The 13,538-nt window shown below is 35.8% G+C and overlaps 1 protein-coding gene across 1 annotated transcript; it reads right to left on the minus strand.

The window, feature by feature from the left end:
* Nucleotides 1–460: 460 nt before the first annotated feature.
* Nucleotides 461–10,667, minus strand: LOC141433986 (uncharacterized). The gene has a single exon (XM_074096168.1). It carries the CDS (start codon nucleotides 7,937–7,939, stop codon nucleotides 6,056–6,058), a length of 1,884 nt encoding a protein of 627 aa, XP_073952269.1. The 5' UTR covers nucleotides 7,940–10,667; the 3' UTR covers nucleotides 461–6,055.
* Nucleotides 10,668–13,538: the final 2,871 nt, after the last annotated feature.

The raw sequence follows: 13,538 nt of genomic DNA on the forward strand, positions 1-13,538 counted from the left end.
TATTTTAATTTATTCTTATGTATAACCTGAATCATTGACCTCTGCTTTAAACCAGATGCAATAACATTTCGTTCCAAGAATCTCATTCGTTCTATATTTGGATCGCCCTTTTTAAGGTAAGTTGTCATGAGTAAATGATAATAGGGATTCTGAAGCATATAAAGTTTATTTTCACCGTGTTCATCGTAGAATTTTGGTCCGAAAAATGTGTAGATCAAGCGTGAAATGAAAGCGTACTTTTTGCCACCAGTTGCTACTATACTCATGCATTCCAAATCACTATTACAGTTTTGCTTTCTACTTCCCTCAACAAAGGAACTTAGGTCCATGTCGTTAGTACTTTTCGCGAAAATATTTATCTTTTCATTTAGAAATAACTCATAATCTTTTTCTAAAAGCTCCTCCACTGAACTTACCTGATGGTAAAATACCGGCTTTGTAAAAACACTTGCTAAACCACTTTGGTAAAAGACTGCAATGTACCAAGAGAATAAAACCCACAGAATAACTAAAAACCGTGGGCTTTTTTCCTTATAATTATTTATGAGAACTCCAGTCATATTTAATTTTGGTGAAATAGAAACGTGCAAGTTTATATAGCCGCAAATTTTCGGCACGAATTCTACTAATTGTATCAAAAAGAAGGTTACAAATATCAGTGCCCATATTATGGGCTTAAAAAGTGTAAACATCACTATCCATTTTTCCACTTTAACTGCTTTTGGTACCGTCAAAATAATATCATCAAACATATGGGGGGTTGTAAAATCAAAGGCACACACTCTGTTGTGAGACAAAATGGTTGCTCCCAATATTCCGTCTATTACACCATCTTGAATGTCTCTTAGTGCATAAGTTGTTGTATAATTTTTGGAAACGTATCCGATGACGTTAGTCGTATCATATTCTAAAGTAGAATTGGCAAAATTATTAATAATTAATTTGACAAATTCCTCCTCAAACCCGACTGGAATAACATTGTTAGCAGCTGTCGGAAAAATATAGGGTTTGACAACGTTTATTCTCATTCTTATACCGCACGCTGTATACGGATGTTTATTGAAGTCTTTCAAAGAGTGTCTGATGACATTAAGTGTAGAGTTTTGAGATCGATATAGCCATTTACATTCGTACTTTGAAACAGCTTGCGGTGTGAATACACAATGATTACCGATTTCAAAGTTATACAAGTACAAGTCTCCACTATTTAGTATAACTGCTTTAAAAACATTCAAGCTATGAAGTTTCTCGAATAACTTTTCGATATCCTGAGACGTCGTGGTCTTCATGATAAAGCAGAAAATAGTACTCGGATTCCAGTAACGGTCTTTTACTAAATCTTGAAGTCCTTCGACACAGTCTTCTATATTCTTGCACAGTACGGTATAGGCCTCATTCGGTATGTCCATTTCTAAATCAAGATAATATCTAAGAATAATCTTGTATTTTATGGCTGTGTGCAAGTTTTTGACTAGTTTAATGTCATCGTTGAAGTTGACTAGTGTTAAACTTCTGCATTCCAGTTCTTTGATGATTGTTTCAGCACATTGATTGCCCTCATCGGCATCGTCATCAAATTCAAATACTGCTACTGCCAATGAAACGTAAGATTTGAGTGAACATAGGATGATAGAGAATATCAATATCTTGTTCATTTTATTCCAAAGTACTTTTTCAACTGCCACAGGAATGACTTCCGCAAAAATCACGACATACTGGTAACAGGCGTCATCCTATGCCAATTCAAGTGATGGAGTATTAGTAGAATTGGAGGCCATCGTATAAATGCTATAATTATAGTTAATCATCAACGTGACACCACTAAGTAACAGCTTCGAACATTGCTTTTGTGATTGATCACGATACAGGATTTTATAGACCATAATACAGGATGATTAAAAAAATCTGACTTGCTTTTTGTACAATTTTATGACTCCATGGTCAGGATTATTTTCTTTTCGAGTCAGGTTGCCGTCAAACCGTTCATGGTGAATTAAGAGGCCAGTCGCATTTAATCTGCATGAATAAAGTAGTTACATTTCAAAATCAATGTACACTTTTCAATGATATCTACTTAATTTATTTTGCAAACTACCTTTTTGTACATGCCTGGTGGGTACATGCCTGTGGGTGGTACATGCCTGGTGCCTGCCTGGTAATTAAATCAAACAAGCTAGTTGCATAAATGTATTAGCGTCGGCATGCCACCTGCGTGAAAAGTACTAAGAACAAGAGTGGTAGTGATATTAGACTGAATTTCTCGTGTCAATTCTGTATCTTCATTCTACTAATATCTACGTACGTACCTATCTACCTATATGAATAAAAGAAACCGGCCAAGAGCTTGTCGGACACGCCCAGGATACTAATAACTCTCAAGCAATCTTAGTCGCTTTAATTTTCCTTGTAAATCTGATATATTTAATACCATTCTAAAGTTTTTCAAAATTTTCTACAAAACAGTTTAGGGTTTAGATTAGAGGGTGGGATTGATTGCTTGATTTTAATAAAAATTTGCACTTTAAAGTTGAATATTTCGCCAACAGATCACTGATTAGAAAAATCGTCTTAGCAGCCCCCCAAGGTTTTAAAAGACCTATCCAACGATACCCCACACTATAGGGTTAGTCGAGAAAAAAAGTCATCCCCACTTTACGTCCATGGAAGGTAACCCTAATTTTTTTTTAACCAATTTATGCTCCTCGTAATGCATATGGTAAAACAGAACGGGTAGTGGAGCACCAGAACTCTTCAATAACGAACGTCTCTGCATCGGGAAAAGCAATCATTCGTGGAAGGTAACGAGCGGTTGACATTAAACTATTGTACCTTAGATTATTTACACTAAAAAGCGTGAAAAAAAATATATTTTTTTATTTATTTTACCATTGTCGGCGTGATTGATTGATATATATATTCATGCCAAATTACAGCTTTCTAGTACTAACGGTCTCTGAGCTTAGCCGCGGACGGACAGACAGACAGACAGACGGACAGACATGGCGAAACTATAAGAAATAGAAATAATTTATTTGCAAGAATATACGGTTAGTTGAAGGGTTCTAAGTCTAAGTTGACTACGGAACCTTAAAAAAGATTGGAACAGGGGCGAAGCCGCGGACAACAGCTAGTATTTAATATACCTATATGCTAATGTTTACGTGTCCCGGGGTATTACTTATTCACGCTAATTACAAAATCCTAAGTATTGATTGCAAGTTTGCAACGTGTTAGGTCGTGATTTGATTTTTATGCAACGTAAATAAGAACTTTTGAAAATAACTCAGTTTTATCTTGGAATTTTAATTGAATCATTAAATTTAACACGCGAGTGATATCACAAGTAAAAGCGAGTTATTTTATAAAGACAGGGCATGCTATCGCATAGCAGATAGCACTAATTTGAGGACCAGATGTTTGACCGTCTTAACTGATTACCTATGCCCGTGCAATTTTTGAAATATACAACGAAAGCAGTTACAGTTTACACGATTCTTGTTACCATGGCAATGCAATAAATAAATGTCTTAGTTAGAGTTTGGCCTGAAAAGGTTACGGTAGCAATTTGAAAGGACATCTTTCGCTTGCACAACGCCATCTATGATTGTATCTTGAGAGCCGAGGCCTGAGGTTCCGTTCTTGGACAGCCCTTCTATTCTTGTTTAAACTTAAAATGTTATCCCGCGGGAACGCATTACCACTACCGGCGTATCAAGTATCCCATGTCTCAATGCAGATCTTTATTTATCTGAACACCAACTTTCATGTAAATCTGTTCAGCCGTTATTGCATGATTCAGTAACAAATATCTAACCATCCAAACCTTCAAACAGCTTTACAAACTTTCACATTTATAATATTAGTAGGATAGAATAGGATTAATTACAACTACAATTACAATACTTTGAAGTTTTTGTTAAAAAAAGCATTCCCAATACAAGCTTTTTTTGCTGACTTCAATGCTGGCTTTAATTTCTGTCAACTGTACTTTATTTATAATTCAACCGTAATTAGGTTTGCCCAGTTCATTCAACTTACAGGATTACATCTTTCAAACATGAAAACAAAAAGACTGCAAATTATCTTCTCTAAAATCTTCGTGTCACAGTGTTTGTGACCGCTTGACCGATTTTTATGTTTTTTTTTTTGGGTTTACATATCTGTAAGGTCGTAAACATTTTTCATACTTCTACGCGGACGAAGTATGTCGTATGTCGAACAGCTAGTTTTATTGTAATATCCAAATTCAGCTTTTTACATGCTGAATGTTTGCCATCCAGTCGTATAAAAAAAAAAAAAAAACATTGAAAAGACTACATTAGATAGTGCTGCGTTTAAGTGGACGTAGAAATGCTAGCGATTACTGCTATTATTGCTAGTATTATATAGAAGAAATTCCTACAGATAATACCCTCATAGGTTTTAATTTTTAAACTTTATAAAATTCAGCTAACTCAACATTCGTCAATCTTTATCTGACACTTTATTTCATCGGGGATAGTGCTAATCCGCGTAAGTAGCTTTGAATAATTGCGCATAATATTATCTGACAAATTGACCCTTAACTCAAAATTCGTTAACATAAAATAATTATCAAATAAAACCATCCTGTATCAGACAGAACACACTTAGTATAAATACGCGGTATTTATGTATTTTAGATAAGCGGACTTGCAGTATACTATCACCAACGATTTGCCTTTGATAGTCACAAAGAAAACATATTTTTTCATAAAAATCATAAATTTAAAGTTAATGTAACGGCCGTGATTGTGATAGATAACTTATCATCACATTTAGCATGCACTCAAACCTGCAACCTTGGACACTTGGTGCCTTCTGACTTTCTGACTTATTATCAAACTAGAAAAAAAGTACTTAATCGTAACCCACCGTCGCATTGCTTGACAAAGGAATTCATGATGTTTCTTACCGTGAAAACTTTCTACAGTAGGACAAGAATAAAATGGTTCAATAGCATAACATTCGCCTGGAGAGTGATTTTTTTTGTTGTGGTATGCAGGATGCAGGGGTGTTTTATATTTGCTTTACGATGCATAAGCAACTTCATGTAGAAGTACTGAACTACTTGGTTTAGGGTTGAATTTTTTTTTTATTTGTACACCTTACTTTTTAAGATTGGTTTTTTGGAATCTTTTTTGTATTTTTTATTTCAATTCCAAATTTTTACTTTTACGGTCATCCCGTAAAACTAATACTATATTTCAGTTTGTATTTTCAACCTTACTTTTTGCCAAATTTCGTAATTCTACACAAACGGGAAGCACCTTAAGTTTGTCGTATGAAAGAAAATAGACTTTCAAATAGTTCTATTTCTTGAAACCGTTAATTTAGACTCTTCTTTTCTAACAGTTGTGAGAAACCGTAATAGGTAGCCTTAAACGATTGAAGTTCATTCCAACTTAATACCTCATACTTCAACATGTCTTTTAAAAAAAAGGGCTTGACAGACAGACAAACATACGTACGACGAAGTAATCGTATAGTCGTATCGTCGTCGTTATTTTTTTCTTTTCGAAATATGGAACCCTAAAAATATTACATACTTAAGTCATTGGTCATGCCATAATATATTTATTAATTTTCCAAATAAATGTATTTTAAGCTTAACTGCCAAAATCAGAACCAGTTTCATTAGTTCTTACGTTCTAAATTTGAAACTGGCATCTGCGGGGCTACTACGAAACTCGAAACTCGAAGTTCGTGTCGTGCGGTCCCTCTGACACTTATACTAATTAATACGAGAGCGAGAGGGACGGTACGATACGAACTTCGAGTTTCGTAGTAGCCCTGCTGTGTTTGGCGGTTAGATTGTGATTATTTGGTTTTAATTTTTGTATACTTACATACTAATTAATACTTATAAGTAAAACTCTTTTTAAAGCAGCAGATCTACAACATTTAATAAGTAATATCAGTTCAAATCCAACCCATTTCAAACTGTTCTTATTTAATTTCGAAACAATTTGTGTTTTAAAATTATACCTACTTACTTACTGTTTTATGACGGGAAATATTGATGTTGAAAATTTACTTAGCTAAGATCTGATTGGATGTAACAGTTACGAACATCTAATAACTTCGTTAGGATTTTACCAAAAGCAATTTTGTCAATAGCAACAACAATTTCAATCAAAAAAGTAATGAATGATATAGCGCAACCACACAAAAATATATAATACAGTCCTGCAATACTGGTACATGTTAATGGCCTGGACAAAATCTTATCGACCTTTAAATGTTTTAATTTATTCATATGTATATACGCTAACAATGATCGACGGTGAAACGAAAAAGTAATGACTTGGCGTTCAAGAAAACGTATCCGTTTTAAGTTCGGATTCCCTTTCTTTAAATAACCCGTTCTGAAAACATAAAAATATGGTTCGATTATATCGTGCAACATAGGTTCACCATCATTTCGATAAAATTCTGAATCATAATAGCGAAAACTAAGTCGAGAAACCAACGTGTACCTTTTTTCTCTAGAAGCAACTGTCTGTAGAGAATGTAAATCGCTGTTGGTAATGATGCTGCTATTCAGCACACCCCCTAAATTAAGATCTTTGCTTCCTTGCATATAACTGTACTTAGCTTTACTAAGATACAATTGAAACCCACGTTTCAATATTTCGTCAAAGGAATCCACATCATTGTAATAGACAGGTTTTGTAAAAATACTTGCTAGGTCACTTTGGTAAAAGCACGTGATAAGCCAAGCAAAGAAAGCCCAAGATAGTATAAACACGCCAGCTCGTTGCTTGGCAGCATTATTTGTCAGATAAGCAAATAAGTAAAGAGTAGTTAAAACACAACCTTTGAAATCCTGTTGGCCGTGAATTTTTAACATGAAAGCGACCAAGATCCCACAAAGAAAAGCTAAAAAAATAAGACCCCAGACTAGAGGTTTAAAAACTTTGTACATCACTTCCCATTTATCAACTTGCCTCGCTTTTGGTACAATTAACTTGAAATCGTCACAAAAATGTGGATAAGTAAAATCGAAAGGTCCTAATCTGTAATGGGACAAAAGTGTTCCTCCCAAAAAATAATCTATGTGATCCATCTGAAGCTCTTTGAGAACACCAGTTACAGTGAAATTGTCGTGCACTGTGCCTGTGCTAGTCGCTTCAGTGTTGTAAGTAAAACTTAAATTAGTAAAATTGATTCTTTTTAAAACATTAATAAACTCTTCTTCATATCCAGTAGGCTCTAGGCTATCTGTATCCGGAGAAAAAACAAACGGAGGTATGACAGATACCATTACAGACATGTTACATGCTGAATATGGAATTTTGGGACGATCTTGAAAAGGTTTTACAATATCTGTCCAAATTGACGCTTGACTAGGACTATTCATTAGAATTTTGCATTCATATTCAGTAATAGCTCTTGGAGTAAAAAAACAATGATCAGCAATGTCAAAATTATATAAATAAACGTAACTGTATGTCACTATAATCATTTTGAATACGTAAAGTCGATGTAGTTTTTCAAATATATTAAATATATTTGTCTGGCCAGAGTAAAAGTTTCTTATAACAATGATAAACGCAGCAGCTGGATTCCAATGATGATCCTTCACCAAATCACCGATGCCGTCATCACATTCCGTAAAATTTTCACACTGTAAGATGTAGGCTTCGTTAGGCTCATTTATTTTAGTTGCAAGAAAAGTTCTTGTTAAAATTTTGAAACTAAATAAATGAAGTTGTGTCAAAAATGCGTTATTATTGATGTTTACTAAAGTTAAGGTTCGATTTCGTAGTACGATTCTTTGTATTACAACAAGAGGACAGTTATTAGTGTTTTCTTCGTCGCTTAATTCTGTTGGTACCGTTAACATTGTTCTTGTTGTTTTTGTCAAACAAATGACTATCAAGAATAAGCAAATTCCATTTGGAAATAACTTCGCCATGAATCTGAACTACCTCTGCACTCTTCAGTTTTTACAGTGCCATCTAATTGGATTTCACACCTGTATATAATCTATTGTTTTCATACAGTAAAATTACTAGTCCTCCAAGATAGCACTTAATTGTATTTGTTGCCTCGTTAAGGTTAGGATTCCGTCAATGTATTTATTACATTGAAATGATTTATCTTTTATTTGTATTATTGTATGCATATCGATGAAGTAAATTATCTTGCTTCTCCGCTAATGCTAAAGCCGTGTACCGCAGCTATATCTGTGCGACAAATTCATATGTTACAACATGCAGAGCCTACTTTTTGCATATGAAACTATCTTCACACTAAATTTCACCTAAATTTAAATTTAGGTTCAGCGGTTTAAGCATTAAGAGGTAACAGACAGAGTAAGGATTTTATATTTTATTTGGCGTTCGGCAGTCATGTCATGACCATAGCCCGGACAGGTCATCGCAACGAAAAACAATCACAACTCTGTAATAGAAGAAGATTAATAGAGTCTTATTATGTACAGTATTATTTAATTATATTTTTCAGTTAAATTTATAACGGTAACCCAAAATTGAGCATATATTTGTGAACGTATTTCCATTAAAATTATCAACCGTTTCTAATTCCACCATATTTACTAATTTCAACTGTCACAAAACTGTTTGAGGAATGCCAATTTGACAAAACTATGGCAGATAGGCAGCTAAAAAAGTCGCATGTTAAATTACGATAATATCCGGTTTAGACAATCATAATTTTAGGTAATACAATTCCATGAATCTTGTTCTATTTCCATATTGTTTTTGCGATGACTTGTCCGAGCTATGGTCATGACTTTTCATTTATTTTTAATAATATACGCATCTTATGATTTTTATTCAGTACTTGGGTACCTACTTACTTCAAAATTAAAAATACATACGGAATTCTTAGATTCGATCGTTAGCAGATACCTAATCTATATTAGATGTGCATGATGGCAATGGCACAATTTATTCAGTTCTCATTATTGTGAAAGCCAATAAACGTGCCTCCAACAACGGTGACAATGTGCCCCATAATTAAAAGTACATCAACATGTTCGTTTTAACTCCCTAACAATATGGCAAGTAAATAGGTAGGTAGGTATTTGGAACTTTCAAATAAATTATTAAGTTATGTATTTTAAATTGAGTAGGTATCATACCTAGTGGTTTTACGTTGGATCTTACATATTTAATAAATAAACAATAACAGGAAAATTAATTAGTCAGTAGGTACAGTCAACGTCATAAATAAGTGATCACTTTGTACTTTGTCATTTTAACGTCATGTATGTTTGAAAAGCCGTAGGAAATTGTGAAAGCGACAAGGTACTAAAGTGATCACTTATTTATGAAGTTGACTGTACCTACGTGAAATTCAATTTTTATTTCATATTTTCAAAAATTAATTGTAAAGGTAAATTGTTAATGTTAAGCAAATTATTACAATTTGAAAGTTTAAATTGGAAATGTATAACATAGGTAAGACATAAAGTGATGTAATTAAACAACTAATGAACATACAGAATCAAAAAATATTATTCATACTGTCAGTCGACGGCATAGTTGCCAGGAGACAGGCAATTTAATGCCCAGGCTCAAAAGTTGGCGTAAATAGCTGCCTGCTTTCTGGTCGGTAGGTAAGTAGTTGCTTTTATCAGGCGTGAAGAAATCTCTTTTTGACGTTCTTCCGCGCCTGGACGCCATGGGCTTAGAATTTTTTACCACAAACGGTGCAAATAGGTGACTATTCTATACGGGCTGGTACTAGGCACTACTAGGCAAATATATTTGCGCTGTTTAACCTTTTCGCCGCCACGTCAAATACAAAATACATCACCCATACGCCAGGCATTGCAATGCCTAAAATTGAACTTTAACTCAATTAATTGAAGGTTGCTTTTGCACTGAAGTAATTGACATAGATTTATATGGGTCGTTGGTGTCGAAAAGGTTAAGGTTTTCTGCAGCAGAGGCCGCCGCACTTGTAAGGGTAGAAGTGGTAAAATAAAGCTTGATCGCGATATTTCAATAGCAAATTTAAGATTAGCCTTAGGCTCTACCGCAACCCGACCCGAAACGGCCCAGCCATTAATATATATATTTTTATAATAATATATGTATATATGTTTTAATATTAATATATTTAATATATAATCCGCGTTGAGGCAAGCTTTTTCTCTCTGATTGCACATTATCGTATCACCAAAACGCTCGCTTTGCCCGACAGTACACCGTACACGCAGTGCATAAAGGAAACGCTCGCCATATCGCCTCTGCAGGGCTACTCCGAAACTCGAAACTCGAAGTTCGTGTCGTGCGGTCCCTTTGACACTTACACTGTTTGATACGAGAGCGAGAGGGACCGCACGACACGAACTTCGAGTTACGAGTTTCGTAGTAGCCTTGCTGTCACGTTCACGTGGATTATACCTATAGTCGTGGTCGGATCGGATCAAAGATCAAACGATGGATGAGCTGCAGGGCTACTACAAAACTCGAAGTTCGTGTCGTGCGGTCCCTCTGACACCTATACTATTTAGTAGGCCTTCCGAGCTGCTCTTGAAACTTCCCTCAGCACGTAAATGTCCAAAGAATATCGCGCTTGTCATCTATACAAGTAGCATTGATTAATTTAGTTACGATGAAGAAAGGCAATCTTAAATAATCTATTTAATTGCCTAATCGGCGTCAAATGTATGCTGGATAAAATTGAAATAAGTAATATGAATGAAAAATATTTCGGTCTTTCATTATTGATTTGTATTCATTACAATAATATGCTAAGGCGGCTAACGTATGGTATGCTGGATATAATTTAAATAAAATTACCTTAGAAAAGTTTGAAATTACTTGATATTATTTATTCATTTTATAAATTTTATGCTACGTAGTTAATAATTATTAACGACATGACTTTATATATTATATGAGGTAGCATAGAATAAGACGCCTTAACCCTGAAAAAAAAAACAAGTAGAAGCGTGTGAAACTGTCATAATACTCTACTTTTTATTATTGTTTATGGTAGGGCAGTCTAATGCTAATGCTACCCAGAGGCCCTACCACGAAGTGCAAAACTCGAACTTCGTATGTTGCCATCCCGCTGACGCTTATGTCATTTAATACGCAAGTGAAAGGGACGGTACGATACGAACTTCGATTTGCGAGTTTCGTGGTAACCCCTCAGCTTCGGCATTGCAAGCTATCACCACGGACTACTAAGAGATACTAACGCCAGCGCAAGCGTGTAAACAAACGGCCCGTTGGGATAGGCTTGCGTGAGCTTGCCAGCGCTTGCCGTCTATCCGGGCCGGTGTCGGTTTTTCAACACAGACACAGAATAAGTAATACTTAGTACAATCTATGTCCGGAATACAATAGTGACGCATGACTGACGCGCTTGCATTCCAATGCAAGCGTGTAAATGGCTTTCAAGTGTTTGTATAGGCTTGGAGTTGGTAGACGCTTGGCAAGCCTCGGCAAGCGTCAACAAACTCCCAGTCTATACAAACACTTGAATGCCATGTACTTACACGCTTGCAAGCGCGTCAGTTTTCTCTATAGTACTCTTTGTTGGCGTCCTTCAGTGTGTGAGTAGCTTCAAAAAAAAAACGCCTGAAAAAAACGCCGACAAAAAAGACAACTAAAAAGTAAAAAATAATTATGCACTACCTGTTGCCCGCGTCTTGATCTGCGAAGAATTCGTTTATACCTATCCCGTGGGGACTATGCTGATTTCCCGCAAAATTAGCCTAAGTAATATTTTTTTTATGTAAGCGTCGTCGGTGTCGGGGGACCGCTAAGGTCCCCGCGGGATGTAGATAAACAAATTCTTCGCAGATGAAGTCGCGGGCAACAGGTAGTGCATAATTATTTTTTACTTTTTAGTTGTCTTTTTTGGCGGCGTTTTTTTGTTGGCTTTTTTTTGTCGGCGTTTTTTTCAGGCGTTTTTTGGTGTCGGGGGTTTTAAAATTTTTGATTTAAGTTTTTTTATTTATATGTTTTTTAAACTGTTATATATTTTTTTAAAGTGTACTAGTGTGTTGGATATCCTAGCTGCAGCATCAGCTCATCGTGTTGCCTCCATTGCATTGATGTAGCATCAAATACTGATCAAAAGGAATCAAACACGATATATCTGCTATTATTTTTTCAAGAGTATACTGGTGTGCTGGATGTCCTGGCTGCAGCATCAGCTCGTCGTGTTGCCACCATTGCATTGTATGTAGAATCAAATACTGATCAAGACGAATCCAAACACGATACATCTGCTATAGTTTTATCATGAGTTTACCTATTAGTGTTCTGGATATCCTGGCTGCAGCATCATGCTGAGAATTCCATAATCTTGCATAGTTATATAGCATACATGGGTGTTTCAAATTTTAGGTCCCAAATATGTTTCAAAGTAAAGTAAATACCCATTATGCGTCTAAGATTCCTACCGCAGCGAACAAAAGAGCTGATGATCTTGAAGCGGCTGAACCGATTTTGATAAAACATATCTAAGATCAATCGCTAGAAAACCAGCTTTCAAATAAAAAAAAACCGCATTCAAATCGGTCCACCCGTTTAAGAGCTAGGGTGCCACAGACACACAAAGCGGTCAAAATTATAACACCCCTCTTTTTTGTCGGGGTTATTAACTAAAGAAAGTGACCATTATGCACTCATCGACTAACGAAGAAATTTTATCCTTTTTTTAGGGTTCCGGAGCCAAAATGGCAAAAACGGAACCCTTATAGTTTCGCCATGTCTGTCTGTCTGTCTGTCCGTCAGCGGCTTTGCTCAGGGACTATCAATGCTAGAAAGCTGTAATTTTGCACGGATATATATGTACCTAATCTATGCCGACAAAATGGTACAATAAAAAAAAATCAGGATGGTAGTAAGTATATCAAACTTTAAAGGAAAACTATAACGGCTAAGTTTGCTTGAGAATTATTAGTAGTTTTACTCCTAAATAGCACCCTACGTAGGGGACCAGTAATGCTCGACCCTATACTGCTCAGCCATCACTGCACGACCTGATAATACGAACTCATTTTGGATTAGAATTATCAAGTCGTACAATATAAGGTCGTGCATTATTAAGGTGTCCAAATTTTTGCTCGGCCTGTTAATACTCGACCTGTTATTGTACGTCGTTATAATCGGAATCCAATCGAATCGAATGACCATAGGTTTGTGTTAGGTTGTGTTAGGTCCAATTGTGACCACAATGCGCGAGCCGAGCGAGCGTAGCGAGCGTGCCGCGGTAGCGGCCGGCGAAGCGCCAGGACCAATATAAGTTATTTTCTACTAAATTTATTAATATTCGGTGTACACGAAAAACATGATCAATCGTGCGAAACGATTGCTTGCTGTCAAAAGTGTGCTCCGATTATTAGGTCGTACAAAATCAGGTTGTCCAATAGCACCTTGAACATTATCGGTACAGGGTGATAAAGCTCGACCCGTGTTCCAAGTGACATGTGATTGAATTATCAGGTCGTACAAAATCGGTCGAGCATTGTCCAGGTCGTACAATTACTACACCCCCCTACGTATAAAATATACCTTAACTTG

The sequence above is a fragment of the Choristoneura fumiferana genome, chromosome 13 (genome assembly GCF_025370935.1).
Source record: "Choristoneura fumiferana chromosome 13, NRCan_CFum_1, whole genome shotgun sequence".
Classification (NCBI taxonomy): domain Eukaryota; kingdom Metazoa; phylum Arthropoda; class Insecta; order Lepidoptera; family Tortricidae; genus Choristoneura; species Choristoneura fumiferana.